The sequence below is a fragment of the Delphinapterus leucas genome, chromosome 8 (assembly GCF_059928025.1).
Source record: "Delphinapterus leucas isolate spDelLeu-1000000601 "Yukka" chromosome 8, BTC_Dleu_Yukka2, whole genome shotgun sequence".
Taxonomy (NCBI): Eukaryota; Metazoa; Chordata; class Mammalia; order Artiodactyla; family Monodontidae; genus Delphinapterus; species Delphinapterus leucas.
The window spans coordinates 25,691,186-25,718,932 of record NC_143136.1 but is presented as its reverse complement, the minus strand read 5'-3'; the positions used below and the strand labels follow the sequence as shown (position 1 = coordinate 25,718,932).

Genomic DNA, 27,747 nt, shown 5'->3' with positions numbered 1-27,747 from the left:
TGTGGGATCTTCCCGGACCGGGGCACGAACCCGCGTCCCCTGCATCGGCAGGCGGACTCTCAACCACTGCGCCACCAGGGAAGCCCTATTCATCTCATTTTTAAAGAACTGAGTACTGAACTTATGGCAATGATAAAACAGCAAAAACAAACAAAAAAAAGTGGTCAGCAGCAGAATGAGAAGCAATGCATCATTGTGGTGAAGAGTATGGCCTCTAGGAATACAGAGCCAGGTTACCTGTTCTGTCATTTAATATCCATGGCTCAATTTCGCCATGTACAAAACGTGATAATAATAGTAAATATCTCATAGGGTTTTCATGAGATTAAATAAACTAATAAATATTATACGGTTAATATGTTACCTGGCACATAATAAGTGATAATAGTTGTCACTTATTATTATGTATTCTGTGAGTCATCTCATATTCTTAAAAATATATGTGATCATTAGGAGTAAAAGATTAAGTTTAGTCATTTAAACTCAGGAGTAACCAATAGCTTGGTCTCTGTAACACAGAACTACAGTACCTGGCTCTAAATAAGAAGAAATTATACCAAACTCCAAATGAATCTGAATAACGTACATTTCAATGTCTCCAATATGCAAAGAATTTTAAACATTATTATTGTCTTCCAGAGAGGGAAAACAATTAAGTATGGATGTTACTACAACCCAGGAATCCCACTACTGGGCATATACCCTGACAAAATCATAATTCAAAAAGACTCACGTACCACAATGTTCTTTGCAGTTCTATTTACAATAGCCAGGGCATGGAAGCAACCTAAGTGTCCATCGACAGATGAATGGGTAAAGAAGATGTGGCACATATATACAATGGAATATTATTCAACCATAAAAAGAAATGAAATTGAGTTATTTGTAGTGAGTTGGATGGACCTAGAGTCTGTCATACAGAGTGAAGTAAGTCAGAAAGAGAAAAACAAATACCATATGCTAGCACATATATGTGGAATCTAAAAAAGAAAAAAAGGTTCTGAAGAACGTAGGGGCAGGACAGGAATAAAGATGGAGACGTAGAGAAGGGAATTGAGGACACAGGGAGGGGGAAGGGTAAGCTGGGACAAAGTGAGAGAGTGGCATGGACATATATACACTACCAAATGTAACATAGATAGCTAGTGGGAAGCAGCCACATAGCACAGGGAGATCAGCTCCGTGCTCTGTGACCACCTAGAGGGGTGGGATAGGGAGGGTGGGAGGGAGGGAGACCCAAGAGGGAGGAGATATGAGGATATATGCATATGTATAGCTGATTCACTTTGTTATACAGCAGAAATTAACACACCATTGTAAAACAATTGTACCCCAATAAAGATGTTAAAAAAATGAAGTATTGATACAACAACAACAAAAGTATGGATTTTACTAAACTATGTCTATAATTCTCGTTGGACAAAGCAAATGAAATTGCTTGTGAATTAAACTTCTAATTTCTTCCCCTCTCTGATTTACAGTACTTCTTTCATCACAACATAGAAAATATTTTACAGCAAGAGATACCGTCACAGTATTTGCAATTTTTTCCACAGTGGTCTACTCCTCTCTCAATTCAGCCTTTGCTCAAGTCTAATGAGAGGCTGGTCCATAGTCATTCATTTACAGTGTCTGAGTGAAAACTACAGAGTACACATTACCCTCTCTTGAGAACACTCCGATGTGCCAGAATTCCAAAGGGAAAAATGGAACTTTTCATCTGGGCAGGTGAATGACAAAAGGGACCAAAACACAAGTTGCTTGTGATGAGGGTGTGTCAAAGGCAGAAAGTGCACAAAGGAAAGCTGATGAGCGAGCCCACTCCCCGCTACCCACGACCATCTTCTCCAATCCATTTCACGGAGCAATCAAAGGATATTCTGAACCTCCCCAAATGCCATCAATCCTTATTGAGAAGGAAGTAGAACATCTCTCTCTCAAGCCTTTGCAGGAGTAATCATCAGAGCAAGCTGGCCTGAACAGGAAGATTTGGCGACAAAGATGGATTTGTCAAAATAAATAAATAAATACAGACATACATAAATTAAATAACCTTCACAAAATATGAATAGAAAGTTGATGATAATCTCCCCATTCTATTGTGTAAAGGGTAAAGAAACTCACAGTTGTGCTCTCCAGGTCTAATACAGTAAAGAATAGGCTTCTTGATGAGATGTTTCCCATAATGTACAGCAGAGCTGGGAATCTTGTGGCAATAATACTAAAAAATAACCATCTAAATGATTTAGATAAAACATTCATTAACATTCCAGATCTAAGTCTCTAAGTGGCCCCTCCCTCCTCTTTGTTTCCTTCCCTAGCTCTGATTTTCTTCTTTAGCACTTTTGAACAAAGAAGGGAAGAAGCCTCTTGATTGTTTAAAAAGGCTTCTTAAGCTAGCTGACAATTGCTCAAGTGTAAAATAACTTCATAAAGATCACTGAAATGTTCTTTAACACTAGACTCTCCTTAAACAAGCCATATTTCTGTGGTCCCTGTTGTCTCTGTGTTGCACGGCCTGTTTGGCAGCGTCCAATTCTAGTACCCATGAAGAAGCAGCAAACAATGATGTCAACAAGCTCTTTCAGATGAATCATTATTTAATAGATGAGTCACTCATTTTGGAGTCAGAGGGCCTGATACTGGTTTGGTTCTTGAGTTACCAAGTTCTCAACCAAGTTACCAAGTCAGGGATTTCAATTACTGTGTCCTTGGGATTCTGCTGTGAAAATAAAATGCCTCCTATGTCGAAGTTCTTTGTAAACTTTAAAGCATTATTCTGCTATCTCTTATTTTTGTGAATATTCCAGGAATGAAAGTGACTCTGTTTTTATAATGTATTGCTTGTAGTGGACTTTGAATCCTCAGAGGGTTAGAAGGGGTGAGGGTACTTTTCAAAATAGTAGGCTAAAGTAAAAAAAGGTTTCATAAAGATTGTCCCAAATATTTTTTTAAAAATTAAAGAAATAAGAAATCTGTACTAACTGTATTTTAATAGTTTGAGTAATTATTAGGCTTTTGTTTGAATGGTCAATTTACAAAATTTAATTGTTTCTTTTAACAATTTATTTTTTACAAGCACTACATTCGTATTTTAGAAAAATCATAGAATACATATTAACAGAAAGTAGGAAATAAAAGCCATGCAGCCATAAATAATCATTGTTAATATTTAGATGCATAATATTTGATGTTAGATCATATTGTATATACTACCTTGAAGCATTTTCATTAAAACTATATATTATTGGCATCTTTTCATGTCAATAAATAACTTCAATAGCATTGTTCTTAATGGCTTTATAGGCTTTTATTTATATGTTGTTTATTATTTTTCAGAGATGATATATTGATTTTCCATGTTCTTTTACCAAGTGAAGGGTGGGTGTTAAAAGTTTAGACTGTAGACAAGACAGGTCTGTGTTCAAATCTCCCTTTTTACCATACAAGCTGGAAGTCTCAGCAAAAAGGCCTTGCCTCTCTATGTTTGTTTCTGCCTCTGTAAAATGTAAACAGTAAATTCAGCTTACCCTTGTTGTGAAGATTTAGGGTAATAAATGCAAAAGCTCAGAGCAGAACCTAACACACAAATATGTGATCAATAAGTGATAGTTATATTTAAGTTTGTGTTTGAAAACTTTGAAACATTTGTAAAACTTGTAAGGATCCTTTTATCTTCAAGCATGTAATTACTGAGTCCCAACACTGACGTTGTTCTCCCTGTTTTTCCTTTCGATTTTGGCTCTATCAGTTCCATTTGATCCTCCTAAACCATTAACTCTTGATTACAGGGAGTCTCACAGGAGAATAAACAGAGGAGGCAAAACAGCAGCAGGCCTCTCATTGCACTCCCAGCAGGAGCCTTTTAAACCAATTGATGCTAAATCTCATTAGACTTGAAGTCAAAATCAAGATGTCCAGGGTTTGGACCAGTAAAAAAGCAGATAGAACCAATAGAGGGTTAAATGTTAGATGTGAGAGATCAGAGCATGGCTTCCCACCTCTCCCTTCAAAGTAAAGGACACGGAGCTCTGGCTTTTACCTTTCCTAGTATCAGTTTACAAACTGTAAGATGAAAGTGTTTGTACTAGAAGGTCTTTAAGACCCCAGCTCTGGCACTCTATGAATATATAACTACTTACATGTCACCTCATACTACAATGGGGCAGCTCAGTGGTGCAAATTACTAAGAGTGATCTATATACTTGGATCAAGGGCAAACCACACTGGTTATATTTGTATTTGGGGAAAATCTAGTTGAAATGAGTGACTAGAGAAGGACATAAATACCAAGGGAAAGGAAGGAAAAGAAAATGGAAAATAAGAGGGAAGAAGATTATGGTGTTGGTATGGTAAGAAGAGTCAGTTGTCTGTGTGTAAATGGAAGCATGGAATTTTATGTACAGGAAATAACATATTATTATTATTTTGTATTTACTGCCAACCTCCTCTCCTTCCTTAGCTTTGAAGATGGGAAGTTCTAAATATCTTGTCACCACTTCAGCCAGGGTCAGTGGATCACTCTGATTCACCATGCTCTAGGAAACATACCACCTCTATTGTATCTGCAAGCATGCATTTATAGGCATTGGTATTTAGTTTTAATCTTTCATTTTCCAACAGAAAGAACAGATTTTCTAAAGAATAAACAACTGTAGAGGAAATCACAATGTACTATAGCAAGGAGGTGCTACCCCAAGTCCAAATCTGCTAGAAGTGATTTCTATGAAACCTGGAGATACAATTTGAGAAAGAAGTCCAAAAATGATATCTTTCTTAAGAAATTGAAAAATAATTTAATTTTGTGTGTAATTCTTAAACATAGGGTTACTATAAAAGATTTATCATTACATCTAACATGATGTCATGACCTGAACTCTATCTAAAACCCTGAGGAGTCAGGGAGAAATAAAAGAATAATAACAATGGAAAAAAGTACTTTGTTAAAGAAAAGTAAAGCTTACAAAGAGTAGTATAACTAAAACAATATAACCAGACTTTAAGAAAGTCACTGGTGGAGAAGACACTGCACAAAAAGGCATAGACATTTTGCTGATAAATTAATCATTTGACAGAATGCGGGATACCCCCAAATTAGTGGCAAATCAGAGAGATGAGAGTTATTTTTGATATCCCAATAATGTCCAAGAACTTGGGAGACTAAACAAATGCAATCTGATGTTATGCTCTTATTTAGGGGAAAAAAGAAAATAAACAAATTTACCATGCATAAGGAGAAATAGTTCTTTGTTACAACATATAAACTACCCACCCATGCCTCCAAACTAAAACAGAAAGCACCAACATGATCTGTATTTTGAAAGAGATCAAAGTAGGGAAAAGCTTGCAGCTCTGGGCAATTTTATGTGTGTGAGTAGACAGCAGTGGAAAATAAATTGCAGTGACTGGTCAACTGGAATGGCCAAGGCATTTACTAGGATAAATGTTCAAAATCCCTTCAACTGTTAGTGACAATAAGACTATATATCATATAAAGCAAAATCTAATATAATATATATCATTCAAGTTTATCCCATTGATGAAAATGAAAGGAGTACTCTCAATAGATGAGGACAAAATGAAGGAGTTAGTGCTAATAAGTGATCAGGTGCTTGAAATATTCACAGTATTGTCTTTTATTTGGTAAACCTTATATGTAGAAATTGAGCCTGTCTGAAGAAATTTTAAAAAATGTAGCTGTCAGTTAGAATGATTTTGTAGTAATTCCTGTGAAGTGATGAGGCCCTGAATTAGAGTCATGGCAGGAGAAACATAAGACAGGAATTTGAGAGCTGTTTTATAGGAAGACCAGAAAGGATTTTGCTTTTAATTGGATGATTTTAATGAAAAGCAAAAGATTTTAAAACCACATTTCAAGCCTTCATAACACTGACAAAAAATAGGAAAATTCGGAGAGAATCCATCATATCTCTTCATAACATAAAAGAGTTCTCAAACATGTGTAGTATAGAAATATTATAAAAACAAGAATTTTTTAAGAGTATAGTTAAAAACACACCTCCTTGTCTTTGTTCATGCTGGGGTTTTTGTTTGGTTTTGATTTTTGCTTTCCTTTTGATCCATTTCAGTCCCACTCTACCAAAATTCTACTTCTATTCCAAGCTAAATCCAATAATGATAGAGCCACAAATGACACTCCATAGCCTCTTTAACTGATTTGGTCTTTTTCCTACAATACCTGGCATATTGCTCTCAGAATATTATCTCCTCAAACGGAATGTGAAGTCTTTGAGGGAAGAAGATTTGTCTTTCAACTCTGTACCCTCATTGCCCAACACAGTGCCTGGCCCAAGATAAACATTCAATGTATTAATTCATTTACTCTTTCACCATAATAAACTAACAAGTTAAAAGATTACTACTTAGATAGGTAACACTTTGGGGCAAAAACCACCTAGTGATATGGAGTGTCTTAGTAAGAAGAGCTCCTTCTCCTGTCTTGATCGATAAAATTTAAAAAAACAATACCCAAGTATCATAACAAGGATACTGTTCAGGAATCCTTGACATATTTTGGAAGAAATGTAAAACCAATAACCTGAGACTACAATCATTTATCATCAAGTAGCAGCTGTTGTTAGAATTGATATTGATCCTTGGTAAATTGCAACCAGAGTAACCTTGTTATATCATCACAAAATCTTCCCACTACATAATTTAGCTATGAGACGCTTCCTTAACATGTGTCCTTAGGTTTTTCTCTTCTATAATCAATCACAAAAGGAAAAAAAAGTTGTGTATAGAGGTAACCCAAAATGTTTTGGGGCATTTTTCAATTAAATATTTTCTAGAAGAAAATCTAATATGAATGCATAAAATAAATGATTATTTTGAAAAGTCATCCTATGAAAAGATAGTTAAAATTACAAGGAGCTCTTAAGTGATCTAGTTCAATCTTCTCAACATTGAAGTAAAGAAACTGAATCTGATTAAGTAATATGACCAAGGCTGAAGTGTCAAAGAGTTAGTTCTAAAACGTGAGATTCCTGACATCCAACTTAGTTTCTTTTATCCAATTATCATTAAGGAAATGAAAAGTGTTAGTTCCATAAGTTGTAAGAAGTTTAATAGCAACTTGAAATAAGGAACTTCCTTCCCGCAGCCTCTCTGTTATTTTAGGAATATGGCTCCCATGTGGGACTACTGAAAGCTAGACTTTATTAATTAATAGCTCTGCCTCTTATCATTTGTAAATTATCTAACTTCTCCACATATTAATTTCCTTAACTCTTAAAATGGGACATATATTATTACCTACCTCATAGAGCTTTGTGAAATTAAAGTGAAATAGTTAATTTAAAACACTTAGTATAGTACTTAGGTTATAGTAAGAACTCAAGTTTCAGCTGATATTACTATTTTTTAAATTTCATAAAATAAATCAAGGTTTTGATTTACTAAATTGTAAAGACAAACCCAATTGAAACTTTCATAGCTTCAAATGTCATTATTGAGAGTGACATCATTGTTTCTGCATTCTCATTTTGCTTGAATTTCTACTAGTTTATGCATCATTAGGAAGCATACATAGCACAAGATCATAAATCCTACAGGGGAGGCCAAAAGTGTCTTATATTTCTCTTTCCATCTTCCTTCCTTCCTTCCTTCCTTCCTTCCTTCCTTCCTTCCTCCCTTTCTTCCTTCCTTCCTTCCTTCCTTCCTTCCTTCCTTCCTTTCTTTCTTTCTTTCTTTCTTTCTTTCTTTCTTTCTTTCTTTCTTTCTTTCTTTCTGCCTTTCTGTCTTTCTTTCTTTCTTTCTCCCTTTCTCTCTTTCTTTCTTTCTTTCCTATAGATTAGTAAAAATCTCAAAGATCATTACAATATATGTTAAAACCCTTGCTAAAATACCTTTATCAAAGTTATGAAATCTTAACTGATGGCAAAGTGATAGAGGTATAAAATAAAGTATATAGAATTATATTTTCTGAGCAGTCAAATATTCAGCCTATATTCAATTATTTAGAAGCTGATCAAATTTGTGAAATACCAAACCCCTTTTTCTTTCTTCACCCTTCACTTTTCCTGCCTATACTTTGTCCAGTTTTTCAATTCATTTATATACCCATCCTAGAAGAGAAAGGACAAAGAGGAGGAAAAATGCAAATCTGTAAATAGAGTTATTTCTTAGCAGATTGGAAAGAAGTGGAGAAAACTTTAAATTGTAATGATAGATCCATTGTGGATCACCCGCTCTACCAATGTGGAGCAGCTACAGAGGAAGACAGTTCCTCTGTCTTCCCCTGGCCTGGATACTTCATGTGTTTGTTGATGTTTTCTGAAAGAGGTAGGACACTTAATCTTTAAAACTACTCACCACAAATGACTGAATGATCCTGCAACAATTGAATCATGTCCTCCTCTATAAAAATGCACTGAAGCTTTTACATTAAATTCAACTTTCTAATATCATTAAAGCTAAAGTATCTTTAGCTGCATCGATGTATTAGCCATTCTTATTCATTGCTGTTGCATTTAATATACAGCTCATTATACTAAACAAACATAAATCTGGGTAACTCAAAAGAAAGAGACAAAACATATCCATATTAACAGAAAAATAATCCGTGCAGAAATTCCAAAATCGTACTGAACACTTAGTTGAAAATGTAAGGCAGTATGCATTTAAATAAATATGTCAAGAGAAAAGAGAGGCAGCAGGGAACCTAAAACCTCTTGATAGACTGAATATACAAACAGACAATGGCTGGATCATATATGAAATCAGTAACCTAATTCACACTTAACAGCAACCTGCCCAGAAAACCATAGCTAAAATAAACAGCCCAGGAATGCAGTTGACTTATAAATCGGACTTGCAGGAAGACTGATTGTTACCTTTAGTAGCAATCCAGGAAGCTAAACAATAACTTCTGTTAACAATTGGCCCTAAATGACCAGGATTTGATTAATAACTAGCAGCTTCCCTAATTTTTGTCACCACTTTCAACTTAGAGCCAACCAGAGAAAGCCAAATATGTACACCTAACTCATAGGATGCTCTGCTTCTAGTTAGCCCTCTTTTAGATTCCCTATGCCAATAGCCTCCAATCAGGCCATTCCTGAAGCCTTCCTTTTTCTCCACTATAAATGTTTCCCATTCCTCCATCTGCCCTTGAGTCTCTCCCAAAACACAAGTGACAGTGGTTGACTCCCTTGTTATAGTAAGCTCTGAATAAATAGCTCTGAATAAATAGATGGTCTTATTTATTTCAACACGATCAAACACCCACTGTACATCCATCAATGGACAACACGCTTAGATATATTAGAAAGCCAACCATCAAAATATTCTGTGAGGATTTTTTTCGTCCCCATTTTACAGATACAGAGAACTGAAGTTTGCAGAAGTTTAGATAGCTTCTCACATTTTCCTATTCTACATCATGTTACAGTAAGTGCTTTTGGTATATTATTTTGGTAAAGTTTTTGAGATAATATTAAAAGGATATCTAACAATAATAACAACAATAGATATAAATTAGATGAATGTTTTCTAGCATTACTTGCTTTTGTATCTGGCAACTTGCTGGATAAAAGTCCACATTGTATTTTTAGTTGACTCACTGCTTTAAGGTTATTTATAATCACTTTAGGGGTGATTCTAAAAGAACGGAATAAGTATTGATTTGCCTAGCATTTCAGATACTCTGCAATTTTTTAAGTTAATTGCCTAACAATCATATATGTACTATTGTGTTTATTTTACAAATAAAGAAGCAAAGTTGTAAAGATATTCAGAACTTTAAGACTTTCAGCTAGTGAGCAGGGGAGTCTATATATAAAAACTGAATTACTTTTTGGTTTCAAAGTCCAACAAACATGCTCAAAACTCCTTTGATTAAAATTCACTTTAAAACGTTCCCTTACCACATAAGTTGGTCACAGAACCTAAAATTGAAGTAACATTTTCTAACTATAAAATAATACAAATTAGCTTTATAGGAAAGAAGGGGGGAAAACAGCATTTGCACATATTAGAAATTACCATACAAGTTACATAAAGCCAGACAGAAAAAATAGAGAAATATAGATGAATAATAAGGCTTTTTAATGCCTGAAAATAAAATGATATTTAAGAAAAATTCCTTTAACAAAGACCTGAAAAAGTAAAAGGAAATATACAGATAACATTGTTTAAATAATAACTGGAATAAGAAATGATGACTAAAGGCCAAATAATTCCTCATGAGGTTTCTACTTTCTTACTAATTCCCTTCAGTTAACTCAAACTTTTACTATGAATTCCTTGCACTGAGCATAAATTAAGATGAACAGAAAAGCTAGAATTTGAGAATCCTTATAAAAAGGAAAAGATTCAAGCCCTTGGCCTTTATAACATTTCATGTTAAGGAAGGAAACTATTTTCTTGAAATTTCCCTGTTTTAATAAAGGTAATGAATTTGTCACATAAAATTATAAATATCAAAGTCATGATTTGACCATTTTCCTAAGTGTACAGAGAAGAAAATGGTGCCTCTTTTACACACCTTAAAGGTGTTTTTCCTTGCCATAAACTAAACACTGGGGCTTCCCTGGTGGCGCAGTGGTTGAGAGTCCGCCTGCCAATGCAGGGGACATGGGTTTGTGCCCCGGTCCGGGAAGATCCCACATGTCGCGGAGCGGCTGGGTCCGTGAGCCATGGCCGCTGAGCCTGCGTGTCCGGAGCCTGTGCTCCGCAACGGGAGAGGCCACAACAGTGAGAGGCCCGCGTACCACAAAAAAAAAAAAAAAAAAAGAAAAAAAACATTGATGTTCAATATCTATCAGTTGATATAATTTTTAAAATTTTTAGTTCTATCTCCCTATCTCCTCTCCACTGAGCTACAAGACAAATTTTTCATATGAATGAGAAATTACTTGAGGTCTCTATCTTTGCCTCTTTCTATACCAGACCTTCTAAATGGGGGAAGGTGGGCAAGAAGTATAGGGCAGGTTGGGAGATGCATTTTACAAGAAAAAACCTAGGGAGTTTCCCAAACAACATGTATCTCAGAGGTTGAGGTTGATGCCAAAAATCAACCATATTGAAAATAACATTTTCTAATCACTGTGAAGCAATAGTATGTGTAGTACAGGCAGACTGACCTGGCTCTTCCATTGGCCGTGTGAGTCACCTTTGGCCATTCAAGTCACTTAACTTTGTGACAAATAATGATAATAGAACCTCATGGGATTTTTGTAAGTATTAAGAGACAATATATATGTGTTGACACATAGTAAACACTAGGTTTATCATTGCTGTCAGTTTGAAACAAAGCAAATTACTTTGTTTTAGAGAATGAGCAGCAAATTGAAAGTTTTCTTATGCCGATGGTCAAGACAAAGAGGATGCTGTTTGTTCCATGAGCTACGACAATGTTCTTAGAGGGAGGAGGAGACCAAGAGAAAAGAATTGCTTTCTAGAAAAAATTAAGCATCACGTTTATGTCTTTTCAATTGAAGAAATTGATTACAGGCTTCTCTATGCTCCATAATGGCTAATGAATACTTGATTATAACACTATCATGCTACACTCTGTCTTTGTATCTGCGTGAGTCTTTTGTTAAACTTGGTATGTCTTGAAAGTAGTAGTTATGTCAAAATATTTGACTCTCATGTCTAATAATGGCTTACATGCAGAGGTACTCAATACATGTTGAATGTTTATGGTTTCCTTTGCTGTGCAAAAGGTTTTAAGTTTAATTAGGTCTCATTTGTTTACTTTTGTTTTTATTTTCATTATTCTAGGAGGTGGGTCAAAAAAGATCTTGCTGGGGTTTATGTAAAAGAGTATTTTTCCTATGTTTTCCTCTAAGAGTTTTATAGTGTCTGGTCTTACATTTAGGTCTTTAATCCATTTGGAGGTTATTTTTGTGTATGGTGTTAGGTAGTGCTCTAATTTCATTCTTTTACACGTACCTGTCCAGTTTCCCCAGCACCACTTATTGAAGAGGCTGGGAATAAGTGAAACAACTTATTGTTACAAATGAAACAACGGACAAAGGATTAATCTCCAAAATATACAAACAGCTCATGAAGCTCAATATTAAAAAAACAAACAATTCAATTAAAAAATGGGCAGAAGACCTAAATAGACATTTCACCAAAGAAGACATATACATGGCCAAGAGGCACATGAAAAGATGCTCAACATCACTAGTCATTAGAGAAATGCAAATCAAAACTACAATGAGGTATCACCTCACACTGGTCAGAATGGCCATTACCAAAAAATCTAGAAACAATAAAAGCTGGAAAAGGTGTGGTGAAAAAGGAACCCTCCTGCACTGTTGGTGGGAATGTAAATTGATACAACCACTATGGAGAACAGTATGGAGGTTCCTTAAAAAACTAAAAATAGAACTACTATATGACCCAGCAATCCCACTACTGGGCATATAGCCTGAGAAAACCATAATTCAAAAAGAGACATGCACCCCAGTGTTCACTGAAGCACTATTTACATTAGCCAGGACATGGAAGCAGCCTAAGTGTCCATCGACAGATGAATGGATAAAGAAGATGTGGCACATATATACAATGGAATATTACTCAGCCATAAAAAAGAAATGAAATTGAGTTATTTGTGGTGAGGGGGATGGACATAGAGTCTGTCATACAGAGTGAAGTAAGTCAGAAAGAGAAAAACAAATACCATACGCTAACACATATATATGGAATCTAAAAAGAAAAAAAGAAAAAAAAAGTGGTACTGATGAACCTAGTTGCAGGGCAGAAGTAAAGACATAGACATAGAGTGTGGACTTGAGGATGTGGTAGGGGAGGGCAAAGCTAGGGCAAAGTGAGAGTAGTATCAACACATATACACTAACCGAATATAAAATAGTTACCTAGTGGGAAGCAGCCCCATAGCACAGGGAGATCAGCTTGGTGCTCTGCGATGACCTAGAGATGTTTGATAGGGAGGGTGGGAGGGAGGCTCAAGAGGGAGGGGATATGTGGATATATGTATGCATATGGCTGATTCACTTTGTTGTACAACAGATACTAACACGGTATTGTGAAGCAATTATATTCCAATAAGGATCTATTTAAAAAAAAAAAGAAAGGCCTGGAATATGTTAGGCACTTAATAAATGCTGACTCTATCAAAAAGTAAATAAATAAATAAATGTTGAATGAAGAATGAATTTTCAAAAATAAACAAGTGAATGAATACATGGATTGACAGTTTTCAGAGAAAGAATGGTATTCATATAGAGTGGGCTTAATATTTAAAATGAAATGGAAACTCCTTTCAGAAGCTGCTTTCAAAAGTTAAATCTACATCTTAGAAATGATTCAGAAGCCCTCCCAATATGATTGATTTAGTCCAAAGGATTGCACACTGTCTGTTTCTACTTCAACTCGACAGAAGATATTTAATGTCTCCTAAATGAGTAATAACGAGTTGTACTTGTATTGTCTCTTGACTAATAAGTCATATCATTTTATTGAGAAAAAAAGTAGAGAGCCTATCTTGGGAAGAATTTTCATTTATATACAAACACATACAGATTTATGAGTTTGAATTGGTTGTAGATTTTCAAAAATTAAGGTTTTTTTTTTAACTGACTTAAGATGAAGAAAAGTTTCTCCTTTTGAAATCTTGAAGATATTTCAGAGTGCATGTTGTATTGCCCATGCTTACCTTCCAAAATTAACTATATATGGCAAGCTTGGCATATCTTTTGTTGGTATAACTTGCTTTTAATTTAGGAATCACACTTTTTTGAGCTACATAATTTATTTGGTAATTTTAGTACTTACACTGTATTTCCATGACTTTGTTTCTCAGAAATAACATGAGAGGTGGTATATAATTACTTCTTACCCTATTTGAGTCGATTCTTGTTCTGGAAGTATAGATGGGAGGTGGGATGTTGAAAGCCTGAGGGACCAGATATTCCTCAGCATCCATCATATCTTCTAAATCCTCTTCATCCAAGAGATTCTGAAAGAACTTGCTGTCGTTTGGACTGGGAAGCTTCATACGATCATCACCCTAAAAAATTTCCCATCAGATATACACACAGAAATGATTCTTTCCTTCATTTTAAATATGTGAACTTTGTAGCAAATTTATGTAATATCAAAATGGTTGCAAATTCATGCACTCATTAAACAAAATAATTATTTAGCATAAATACCAGCCATATAGAAGCCTATAACATACTTAGATATGACACGGTAAGATAAAAACATTTAATACAAGAAGAATGTGATAAATGCCATTAGAGATAAATAAAGCAGAATGCTATGGCTATTTTGAGAGAGGCATAAACCATTTCAGATCTGAGAATAATGGTGGGTTTCATTGTCAAGATGGCGTTTGAGCTGTGACTTTAAGAGTATATAATAAAGAAAGAGCAATTGACTTATCAATCTTTATTATACTTGGTTGGTTTGATAGTGTAGAGCTATCATGATACATTGAATCCATGGTTTGCTCTATAGCATAATATTGTTAAAGTGATAACATTCAAAATCACAGCACTGGTGGCAAATAACATAAAGGGGGTGGGAGAAACACCAAAACAATAGTTACACTCCTACCTCATCTATTTCTTAAGTAGAATTTTAAAATTTGTTTTGTGATATTTTTGTAAACTTTTAAAAATTAATTAGGGAAAAAGTTAGCTAGAAATCATTATCTGCTAAAATCTGACTTTTATCTTCATGTCAGACTACTGACATGAAGATAAACACTACCTTGTTTTATTGAGGAATCTTAACTCAGTGTTATCCAAGGTCCACTTGTTTATGGTTTAGGTAAAATAATCATAAAGAAATATATCACAACTTTTAAATTATTAAATCCATTTTTTCTAGTGTTACATATAAAACGTTCTTTTGGTCTATTATTTTTGTACATTAATTCATCTGAACCTGAGTTATTACTTGAATATTGCATACCTCCCAAAAGAAAAAATACATATTTTAAAATATTTTTCTAGGAAATTAAATGTCAATTTATTGAAACTTTTAGTTCACTGCCTTCAAACATGGACACGATTAAAACAAAAATCCATCTTCCTTTTATTCCAAGAAGAGACGATTATAACAATGAACATGACTAGCAGAGTACTACAAGGCTTGTCTGAGGATAAAGGCCTTTTTATGTACATGAATAATCATAATTATCTGGCAGTTCAACAGTAGAGGCACTTGAGTACTAAGGGAAGATGCTTAGAAGTGGTTCTGACATCAAGTAAAAGTCATTTCACATGGTATTTTGCTTAGCTAATTAATTAATTTGTGAATGATGATATCCATAGTTCCAAAGTCCAGATATTACTACTGTTTTGTAGTGGGTTTGTCATTGGGATATTCTCAAAAATCTAAGTCAAATGTACAAACCTGAATAACTAGGTATCTTTGAGGGTCTCGAGCCATCCTCGAAAATTCAGCAGCCAGTTCCTTAAATTTAGGTCTACTGTCAGCATCAATCATCCAACCTAGAAATTCACATGCAATAAAGGAGTCACTATATCCATAATTTTATGAAAATAAAGACTACGTTTGAAACATATCATTTAAATAAAAATGATCTGACAAAGAAAGCTAATGAAAGAAACGATCCAATAGGTGAGATTCTATCTCAATCAGTTAGCTGACATTCATAACTAAATGTAACATATTATAGAACAACACAAGCTTTTTATTTTGTTGATATAATTTAAAATTAATTTTTCATCATAGAAAATATAACCTAGGCTAACCATGGGAATTTACAGAATCTCAGATCTTTTTTCCGTAGGTGTGAAGAGAATTTAAAAATAAAAAAAATATTTTTCTTTGATGGGTATAGAAAAGGTGATTGGAATATAATTTATCATTTTATATCAGGAGTGACATGGAATAAAAACTTTCATTGCAATGCTGTATACTGGCAAAAAGGTGAAAAAAGGAATTGAAAGCAACTTTCTTATGCTACTTTTTTCCCGGTGGGAAAAAAATTAATGCAAAGTGATTGGTAATGTTTGTTCAGAAATAGTCATTAGCTTATCTTAGTACTAGGCTTTCCAGCATAAAATACTATCAGCAATTTATCAGGTTATGTATTAAGAGCCTTAACTCCCCAGGCTCTGTTTAACTGTTGAAATGACAAGAATAAAGGCACCAAGCTTTCCTTGATTTTATTGCCAAATGACCCTTTTTTTAGATATTAAAACTCCTAAAAGCGAGGTAAAAGTTGCTATTAGGCAAGATGTTTTCCTGATTTTTTATTATTCATCAGAGTATCTAAATGAAGTATATAAATCAACTCATGCTAGTTATGGGATCGAATTATGTAATACATGTATGTTTTTAAACTTTCTTCCATAGCTGACTACCGAAAAATGTTTGACCCAATAAAGCTATAAAACTTGTTTCCTCTTTTCTGCAAGTTCAATTTTTATTCTTGTTATGGGAAGTGTTTGGGTGTCATGTTATGTATCATTAAAATTATTTGATTTTTTTCTCTCCTAACAAAGCTCAAATGCTCTATATTTCATATGTAACCACTAAAAAAAAAATGCTGTTGATACCAAGATGTTAATGAGAAAATCAATGTTTCTGGAACTCTATTGGAACCAGAAAAGGTTAAATTCTCAGTGAGGTATCAGTTTCTTTCTAACTAAATATTGAGTAAACAGAACTACACTTAGAGAAAAGGGCATGCTGGCCTGAAGTGAAAAGCACATTTTTTGTTTCTTCCCTCACTGCCAGAATGTATCACACATGTCATGAGTATAAATCTGAGTAGACCTGTCCAAAGTCTCTTATTAATAGGATGCTTATTCACCTTTCACCAGTTTGTTTCTTTGCTAACCCTGTGTAAATCAAAAGGGGAAAACCTCTCATTACACAAGAAAGATTGCTGAATGCTAATCTCATTTAAATTAAGTCAGAAACTCCAGAGACTTCCCTAATTCTATTTAAATTAAGAGTCTAGGCTTCCAAAATACATTTATAACACATATGTGTCTGGGGCATAGAAGGGAGAAAGAAAAGTAAGAGAGTTAGATGTAAACAAATGATCAAATTGAAAGAAAGTAAACATTCATAATCTTTGTAGTTCAATGTAGATTCATGTCTTTCCACTTCCCATTTTGCCTTGCTAATTTTCTGTTGACTGAAACTGGTAAATCTATTTCCATTTAATTCATTTTTTTAAACTATTAGTTTCAAGCTTTTTTCTTTTTGTGTAGATCATTGATCTAGTCTGCTTTTTTCCTTTAAAGCGTATTAACATTATTGTGATTAATTACATCTCTTTATGAGAAACAGTTTCATTGCCACGGAAATGATAAGAATCAAAGTGAAATAAATAAGAAGTGTAAGAATCATACAATGTTGACTTCATAGCATGAAAGCATGATATTGCTTCATATTAACAAGAATCACAACAAACACGGGTTTACATGCTCCTTTTCACAATTATCTGTAAACTTTTATATTTTTTATTATACAGAAAAATTGTGCAGGTTGATTAATTACTAAGAATGATGATGAGGATGATAACATAATTTTGCAATCTTACATTTGACCATGACCATATAAACATCAATAGTGCAGATGGGAGGCTGGGGCAAACGTTCTCCTTTCTCTAACAAATCGGGGATTTCTCTGGTTGGAATTCCATCATAGGGTTTTCCTCCAAAGGTCATCAGTTCCCATATAGTGACTCCTAAAAGGGAGATCAAATTCTTACATAAGGATGTTAACAATATACTTTGAAGAAACCAGCAATATGCCTGTGGCAAAAGAATGCTTCTTAGAGGGCAATTAGAAATAGTCTAAAGAAAGGCTCTTCAGATTCCTATGTCCACATGAGAAGCCCAATGACAAAATCTTTGTGGGAAATTTGATTTTCTTATCATTGTCTTGAAATTTTTAATGGGTAGCGGAGACAATTTCAGAGTGGACAGAATCTGTTCCCCATTTCTACTTATAAGTAATGCTAATGATTGTTGACCCAACTTGTTTCGCCACATTAGAGCCTATAAAACAATTTATTTACTATACACATGTGTACTCAGTACCAAATAAATATGATTAGGTAAAATCTGATATTGACTAATTTTGAGATTAGCATCTTTACTATTAAAAGCCCAAAAGGCCAAACTGGGGTTCCAGAATGATTACTTATGTTATAGTAAATAATTGTGCTTTTCTTTTTAACTAACACAAAGAGAACCAGTGGAATAAAACACATTCATTTCTCTAACACATATGAGAGACTGACTGAAGAATAATCCATATGTAAGATAAAGTACATGTAAAGTGAGCTTTCCAAAATTGAAGTGAATCAATAATAGTCTATTCCTTAGACAATAAGAATGGTTTCTTGAATCACTAGAACACTGATTTCCTCAGTAAAAGTAAATACTCTAAATACTAGCATTCAGATAGCCACCTTTGACAAGAATAATGACTCTGATCTGAGCAATAACATACACAATACAGATCTCTTCTTTATAATCTAATAATTATATAATTTAAAAGTTATAGTTTTCTTAAGGATAAAGGTTGTTAGTTCAGAAATAGCTATGTGGGCACAATAGTATTAGCAAGTGAATTTTGATTGATGCATATACAAGTATCTTTTAATATAAAATCTAATTATGGCTATGTTTTCTTTTCCACTGCCATCTGTAATGAATTATTTATTCAAACTGAAGTAATTTTTAGCTCATAAGAGTTACCATTGACTGATAATAAAAATGCAAAGCTTAAACTATAAAAGTATATGTAAACTTCAAATTATTCTTCATAATAGTATCATTAATGACTATCTGATTTTTTTAGTTAATATTTACATCTTATGATTCTTAGGTATAATATAAACGTGTAACTAGTGACACAATTTCACTGTTTGATCTTTATAAAACCCTACTTGATGTTGCATACTAAAGAATGATTCATAGAACTGATGATTAAAACTCAGTGTCCATGAGGCAGGCTGGAACAAGTTAAGAAGTAGATTACTGTCTATTTATGTTCAGTCAGTCATATTTATAGAATATGTATCTAATGAGAACATTTTATTAACTTATGTTTGCAGTTATAAAAGAATAGATGCTCTCACATCTCTATCAGAACTTCTAATATAAGCAAGATACAAAACAACTACAAATTAATAGAAAATACAATAAACAGAAACACATATATACAAAAACCGAAGCAGAAAAATCAAACCCCCCACTTCTGCCAATAATATTCCAATTATATCTTTGCAGAGGTGATGATAAGTAGAGTCAAACAGAGATGGCTTCATACAGAAGAACAATCTCAAGAAAGCTAAATTAGAAACATCTTCAAAACTTACAATTCTATCATTTGAAGATATAAACCATATTCAATGCATATTTATTTTTATAAAAATAAAGATGCACCCAGTGGCAATGTTCCACAAAGATTCACTGTAAACAAGATTATATATCTTTCTCTGCCTTTTATGCCTTTGCAACCAACTATGATATATCATAAAAATCTTAAAATGCCTTATGGATATGGGTTGATGAACTGGGCTATGTTTCAAAACAGAGTTCACTCTATCATTCTATCTATCTATCATCTATTTATCTATCTATCTATCTATCTATCTATTTTTACTAAACTGCTTCTGAGATGTTGCAATTCAACATGAACATTATAGCCTTAAAACAGGATTTTCTCTAAAAGATAAATTTTACCATTAAAAATGTGATTGCCCTGCCAACGTTTACTTTAATGTGTATATATAGTTACTTATTCTAGAGGTCATTTAAAATTTTCAGATTGCCATGTTTAGTTCAGGGAAATATAAGTAGGAAAAAAAAGGGAAAGAAAAGAAAAGGAAAAAAAATATATGTTATTATTTAAATCTATCTTATAAAATATGTAAATCTATATCATATAATATATATGCTAATCTATACCATATAATATATAAATGATTATGTACATGCTAATGTATATCATATTCTATAAACATCTATCTCATATTTATAATGTATATGATATATATAATAAAAATAATAATATATATGATATATCTGTTTTTTATTTAGTCCTGACAGTTGAACTATGCTTTGTCAAGTATTCCTCTATACTTGCCTAAATCTCAAACACACAACACTCTACTGCTAAACTGAGCAGAATACATGAGGTCTTTGTGGAAATTTTAACACCTCCTATGGTTTACATGTGTGGAAGGAAAAACTATCCTATAGAAATGTCTTATTATATTAAAGATAATTTATACTGTTCTAGATAAGAAGTATAAGTTCTTTAGTGACTTAATGATTTAATTTTCTTTCTAAAAAAAAGTAAATAAACTAAACTTAAATTTGAGCAAAATAAATCGTATCATGCTTTCAAGTCTCACCACCACCGTATTATTTAAAGAAGCATAGTGCTTTTTATTTGTAAGAAGTGCTAGTTTTATATGGTATATTTAAACTTAGAAAAGGTGTTGATTTATTCTTACTAATACTTAGATGGACATAAGTTGTAAATAGCCAGACAGAGGCTAAGAAGCTCATCTCAAAAACTGAGTTAAATGCAATTAAATAAATTTTCTAAATTTTCAAATCTCTATTTCCAGTTCATATTATAATTCTCTAATATATCTGTTTACTCCAAAAGTAGTTTGTAAATTAAAATTAAAGCTGTAATTAGAAATCATCTCTCTTACCTCTCCCCTCACATTTACTACTCTCATCCTACTGATTTCAATAACTGTTCTTTGTTCTAACAATAATCTCTATTTTTTTTTACTATTGAACATAGATTCCCATAAGAAAAAAAATTTTTTAAACATTCATTGCATTTAGAGTTATGTTTTTTTGTTTGTTTGTTTGTTTTGCGGTATGCAGGCCTCTCAATGTTGTGGCCTCTCCCGTTGTGGAGCACAGGCTCCAGACACGCAGGCTCAAGGGCCAAGGCTCACGGGCCTAGCAGCTCCACAGCATGTGGGATCTTCCCAGACCAGGGATTGAACCAGTGTCCCCTGCATCGGCAGGTGGACTCTCAACCACTGCGCCACCAGGGAAGCCCTAGAGTTATGTTTTAAAAGAGTTGTTGAAATGAAGGCCATGAGATTCTATGAAAATGTCCCTAATCTAAAACTGCTGGGGTTTTTTTTGTTTTTTGTCAAAATGATCAGACATGTTGCTACCAAAATAAAAGGTTATGGTAGGCAACTCAACCAAGACGTTAATGTATTACATTTTAGAGACCCAAGAAACATAATATGTTTATTTTTGTTTTAAAAGCCTTATGTCACAAGGAAGAATTATTTACCATAGCTCCAAACGTCACTCTGATGGGTGAATTTTCTATAGTGTATACACTCCAAAGCCATCCATTTAATTGGCATCTATAGAGAAGTAAGAAATGAAAGGTTTACAGTCATATAAAAAGTCATTTCTATATTTCCTCAATATGAGTCTCAATTGTATTTTTTGATTGTATGCCTAGAAAATAGAAATAGAAATTATTATTTTCAATACAGGGAACAAATGAAATGAAATTTAAGCTTCAAATGAATTAACATGAAGATATATTTATTTTTTAAAGTTTCATAAACAATGAAAAGTAAAATAATAAGTATCACTTTCTATAGTTTTTTTTTTGCGGTACGCGGGCCTCTCACTGTTGTGGCCTCTCGCGTTGCGGAGCACAGGCTCCGGACGCGCAGGCTCAGCGGCCATGGCTCACAGGCCCAGCCGCTCCGCGGCAGGTAGGATCTTCCTGGACCGGGGCACAAACCCGTGTCCCCTGCATGGGCAGGCAGACTCTCAACCACTGCGTCACCAGGGAAGCCCCAATTTCTATAGTTTTAATTAACTTTCAGTAATTAAGTTACTATTTAACATTATGACTTACAATATCAATTCTAAACATCTAATACATGTACTTCTAAAAATGTGGTCATATTATGTTTTTTCCCCCAAAATGAGATTCTCTACATTTTCAGTAAATGCTTTTTCACCCTCAGACAAATTTCCAGCCACTGGTAAAAAGGACTCTTTCTACACTTGGCCCCTCCCTTCTCCTCTCAGATAATTTGGTCACTAAAACACCTAAAATAATGAATTCCAAAGTTAGCCTTGCTTTGTTCCCCAGCCACAAATGATCTTCCTTGTCTTAGTTAGCCAGTATTGAAAATATGTACCATTTTCAAAATAGGAATTATATAAAAGGATATGAGAAGATCAGTACAAATCCATCATCTCTGCAAGAAAAGCAACTCAACTCACCCGGCTGCTGATGGTTCAGCAGAACGGTTTTCAACTAAGAAGGGCAGCATTATATAGCTGGGAATATAATTAGATTCTATGGAATAAAGATAAACATTTCTACTTAGCAGCTGAAACATTAAAACTAAATAGGCCTTTGAAATCATGAGGTTGGCTGCTCACCAAGGTGACACCAAGGTAACTCTGTGACAGAATCACGGTATTCAGTGAAAGGGAACAGAAGACACATTGAAAGTAATTTCCCTACAGGCAAGGAGTTAGCACACTTTATGGACTACGGACACTGTTAAAGAAGTAAGTTTAAATCACAGGTGGCTCAATAAAGACTTAATTGTTACTAGACATTTAAAGCTCTAATGATTCTTGCTTTAGACAAATCTTACAGCTGTATGTTCTCAAGACAAGTGAAGTCATGTGATTTATAGACTTCTACTTCTGCGCAATCCTGTAGTGAATTTCAAAGCCATGGTCTCAAACTGCTGCAATTTGTAGTAAACAAGCAAAATAGGGTAATAAAATCAAGGAAAAGCCATAGAATACTACAAAACCGAAGTTTTTTAAAAAATAAATTTTGTGTTCTTTTGTGATAAGACTTGAATATATATAGTTATATAAGAGTTTAGTATAAAAATCAACGTGAAACATTTGGAACACTATCATTGAAAAATATTCATAATGTGTATTTGGATGGCCCTTGATGAATAAGGCACATAATAAATATATTGATACGATATATGAATTAATTTTTTTTTTTGTTAGCACAAGCTTATAGGTCACTACAGGTTAAGGCTGCATTTGCTTATTTCATTTGGCCTCTCCTGACTGAAATTTCTCCAGACCAAGCTAGAAGGACCTCCACATGAAGAGGAGATATCCTCGACAGTTACCAAAAACAGCAAGTTAACAGCGGGTTAATGAAGAAAGACAAGAGCTGGAACTAAGGCATGGATTGAGACCACATGGTGGGTGAGGGAGGCAGAAACACAGTTGTCAGGCAGGGCCTGAGGATGGAGAGTCAGAAAAGGTAGAAAAGGCAGTGGCACTGCACAGATCCCTGGGATATAGCAGCTTACATTCTAGTGGAGGGAGTCAGATAATAAATAAATTGGTGGGGGACCTTCAAGATGGCCGAGGAGTAAGACATGGAGATCACCTTCCTCCCCACAAATACATCAGAAATACTTCTACATATGGAACGACTCCTACAGAACACCTACTGAATGCTGAAAGAAGATCTCAGACTTCCCAAAAGGCAAGAAACTCCTCATGTACCTGGGTAGGGCAAAAGAAAAAAGAAAAAACAGAGACAAAAGAATAGGGATGGGACCTGCACCTCGGAGAGGGAGCTGTGAAGGAGGAAATGTTTCCACACACTAGGCAGTCCCTTCACTGGCAGAGACAGGGGTTGGTGGGGGGAAGCTTCAGAGCCACAGAGGAGAGCGCAGCAACAGGAGTGCAGAGGGCAAAGCAGAGAGATTCCTGCACACAGGATCAGTGCTGACCAGCACATGAGTGCTGGTGACAGCCCGAGAGGCTTATCTGCTCACCCGCTGGGGCAGGTGAGGGCTGGGAGCTGAGGCATGGGCTTCGGAGGTCAGATCCCTGGGAGAGGACTGGGGTTGGCTGCATGAACACAGCCTGAAGGGGGCTAGTGCACCACAGCTATCCGGGGAAAAAAGTCTGGAACTGCCTAAGAGGCAAGAGACCATTGTTTCGGGGTGCACGAGGAGAGGGAATTCAGAGCACCGCCTAAACAAGCTCCAGAGAGGGGCATGAACTGCGGTTATCAGTTCAGACACCAGAGACGGGCATGAGATGCTCGGGCTGCTGGTGCAGCCACCAAGGAGCCTGTGTGCAAGCACAGGTCACTATCCACACCTCCCCTCCCGGGAGCCTGTGCAGCATGCCACTGCCAGGGTCCCGCGATCCAGAGACAACTTGCCTGGGAGAACAGAGAACACATGGCATACCTCAGGCTGGGGTAACATCATGCAGGCCTCTGCCACCTTAGGCTCACCCCACATTCCATACCCGTCCCGCCCCCCACCCCCAGCCTGAGTGAGCCAGAGCCCCCTTATCAACTGCTCCTTTAACCCCCTCCTGCCTGGGTGGGGAACTGATGCCCTCAGGCGACCTACATGCAGAGGCGGGGCCAAATCCAAAGCTGAACCCTGGGAGCTGTGTGAACAAAGAAGAGAAAGGGAAATCTCTCCCAGCAGCCTCAGGAGCAGCAGATTAAATCTCCACAATCAACTTGATGTACCCTGCATCTGTGGAATGCTTGAATAGACAATGATCACACCAAAATTTAGGCAGTGGATTTTGGGAGCAACTGTAGACTTGAGATTAGCTTTTTGCATATAATTTGTTTCTGGTTTTATGTTTATCTTGGTTTAGTATTTAGAGCTTATTATCACTGGTAGATTTGTTTATTGATTTGGTTGCTCTTTCCCTTTTTTTCTTTTTGTATATATATATATTTTTTCCTATTTCTCTTTTTGTGAGTGTGTATGTGTACGCTTCTTTGTGTGATTTTGTCTATACGGCTTTGCTTTTACCATTTATCCAGGATTCTGTCTGACAATTTTTTTTTTTGCATAGTTTTTAGTGCTTGTTATTAATAGATTTGTTTATTGGTTTGGTTGCTCTCTTCTTTCTTTCCTTTTTTTATTACTTTTTAATTTTTATATTTTAATAAGTTTATTTCATTTTATTTTTTTCTTTTCTTTCTTTTCTGTCTCTCTTTTCTTCTGAACAGTGTGGCTGACAGGGTCTTGGTGCTCCAGCCAGGTGCAAGACCTGAGCCTCTTAGGTGGGAGAGCCGAGTTCAGGACATTGGTCCACCAGAGATCTCCTGGCCCCATGTAATGTCAAATGGAGAAAGCTCTCCCAGAGATCTCCATCTCAATGCTAACACCCAGCTCAACTCAACAACCAGCAAGCTGCAGTGCTGGACACCCATGCCAAACAACTAGCAAGACAGGAACACAACCCCACCCATTAGCAGAGAGGCTCCCTAAAATCATACTAAGTTCACAGACACCCCAAAACACACGACCAAACACGGTCCTGCCCCACAGAAAGAAAAGATCCAGCCTCATCCACCAGAACATAGGCACCAGTCATCTCCACCAGGAAGCTCACACAACCCACTGAACCAACCTTACCAATGGGGGGCAGACAGCAAAAACAATGGGAACTACGAAGATGCAGCCTGTGAAAAGGAGACTCCAAATGCAGTAAGTTAAGCAAAATGAGAAGACAGAGAAATACGCAGCAGATGAAGGAGCAAGGTTAAAACCAGCCAGACCAAACAAATGAAGAGGAAATAGGCAGTCTACCTGAAAAAGAATTCAGAGTAATGATTGTAAAGATGAACAAAAATCTTGGAAATAGAATGGAGAAAATACAAGAAACGTTTAACAAGGACCTAGAAGAACTAAAGAGCAAACAAACAATGATGAATAGCACAATAATTGAAATTAAAAATTCTCTAGAAGGAATCAATAGCAGAATAATTGAGGCAGAAGAAGGGATAAGTGACTTGGAAGATAAAATAATGAAAATAACTACCACAGAGCAGAATAAAGAGAAAAGAATGAAAAGAATTGAGGACAGTCTCAGAGACCTCTGGGACAATACTAAATGCACCAACATTTGAATTATAGGGGTCCCAGAAGAAGAAGAGAAAAAAAATATGGGAATGAGAAAATTTTCAAGAGATTACAGTTGAAAACTTCCCTAATGTAGGAAAGGAAATAGTCAGTCAAGTACAGGAAGCACAGACAGTCCCATACAGGATAAATCCAAGGAGAAACAAGCCAAGACACATATTAATCAAACTATCAAAAATTAAATACAAAGAAAAAATATTAAAAGCAGCAAGGGAAAAGCAACAAATAACATGCAAGGGAATCCCCATAAGGTTAACAGCTGACCTTTCAGCAAAAACTCTGCAAGCCAGAAGGGAGTGGCAGGACATATTTAAAGTGATGAAAGGGAAAAAACTACAACAAAGATTACTCTACCCAGCACAAATCTAATTCAGATTCGATGAAGAAATTAAAACCTTAACAGACAAGCAAAAGCTAAGAGAATACAGCACCATCAAACCAGCTTTACAACAAATACTAAAGGAACTTCTCTAGGCAGGAAACACAAGAGAAGGAAAAGACGTACAATAACAAACCCAAAACAACTAAGAAAATGGTAATAGGAACATACATATCGATAACTATCTTAAATGTGAATGGATTAAATGCTCCAACCAAAAGAAATAGACTGGCTGAATGGATACAAAAACAAGACTCATATATATGCTGTCTACAAGAGAACCACTTCAGACCTAGGGACACATACAGACTGAAAGTGAGGGGATGGAAAAAGAAATTCCATACAAACGGAAATCATAAGAAAGCTGGAGTAGCAATTCTCATATAAAACAGAATAGACTTTAAAATAAAAACTATTACAAGAGACAAAGAAGGACATTACATAATGATCATGGGACCAAACCAAGAAGAAGATATAACAGCTGTAAATATTTATGCACCCAACATAGGAGCACCTCAATACATAAGGTAAATGCTAACAGCCATAAAAGGGGAAATCAACAGTAACACAATCATAGAAGGGGAGTTTAACACCCCATTTTCACCAATGGACTGATCATCCAAAACGAAAATAAATAAGGAGACACGAGCTTTAAATGATAAATTAAATAAGATGGACTTAATTGATATTTATAGGACATTCCATCCAAACACAACAGAATATACTTTCTTCTCAAGTGTTCATGGAACATTCTTCAGGATAGATCATATCTTGTGTCACAAGTCAAGCCTTGGTAAATTTAAGAAAATTGAAATTTTATCTAGTATCTTTTCTGACCACAATGCTATGAGACTAGATATCAATTACAGGAAAAAATATGTAAAAAATACAAACACATGGAGGCTAACCAATACACTACAAAATAATCAAGAGATCACTGAAGAAATCAAAGAGGAAATCAAAAAATACTTACAAACAAATGACAATGAAAACATGATGACCCAAAACCTATGGGATGCAGCAAAAGCAGTTCTAAGCGGAAAGTTTATAGCAATACAATCCTACCTTAAAAAACAAGAAACATCTCAAATAAACAACCTAACCTTACACTGAAAGCAATTAGAGAAAGAAGAATAAACAAAATCCAATGATTCTTTCTAAAGGAAAGAAATCAGAAAGATCAGATCAGAAATAAATGAAAAGGAAATGAAGGAAATGATAGTAAAGATCAATAAAACTAAAAGCTGATTCTTTGAGAAGATAAACAAAGTTGATAAACCATTAGCCAGACTCATCAAGAAAAAAAGAGAGAAGACACAAATCAACAGAGTTAGAAATGAAAAACAAGAAGTAACAACTGACACTGCAGAAATATAAAGGGTCATGAGAGATTACTACAAGCAACCATATGCCAATAAAATGGAGGACCTGGAAGAAATGGGCAAATTCTTAGAAAAGCACA

The 27,747-nt window shown here is 35.0% G+C and overlaps 1 protein-coding gene across 1 annotated transcript in view; it reads right to left on the bottom strand.

Moving 5' to 3' along the window:
• The window catches only part of LOC149748524 (receptor tyrosine-protein kinase erbB-4), a 166,504-nt gene that overhangs the window by 18,973 nt on the left and 119,784 nt on the right, over nucleotides 1-27,747 (bottom strand). The window contains exons 4-7 of the mRNA XM_089915910.1: nucleotides 21,274-21,349; nucleotides 17,528-17,674; nucleotides 15,361-15,458; nucleotides 13,835-14,005 (exon numbers count right to left, since the gene is read on the bottom strand). Of these exons, the coding sequence (XP_089772036.1) occupies nucleotides 13,835-14,005; nucleotides 15,361-15,458; nucleotides 17,528-17,674; nucleotides 21,274-21,349 (492 nt within the window). The remainder of the gene's footprint in view (nucleotides 1-13,834; nucleotides 14,006-15,360; nucleotides 15,459-17,527; nucleotides 17,675-21,273; nucleotides 21,350-27,747) is intronic.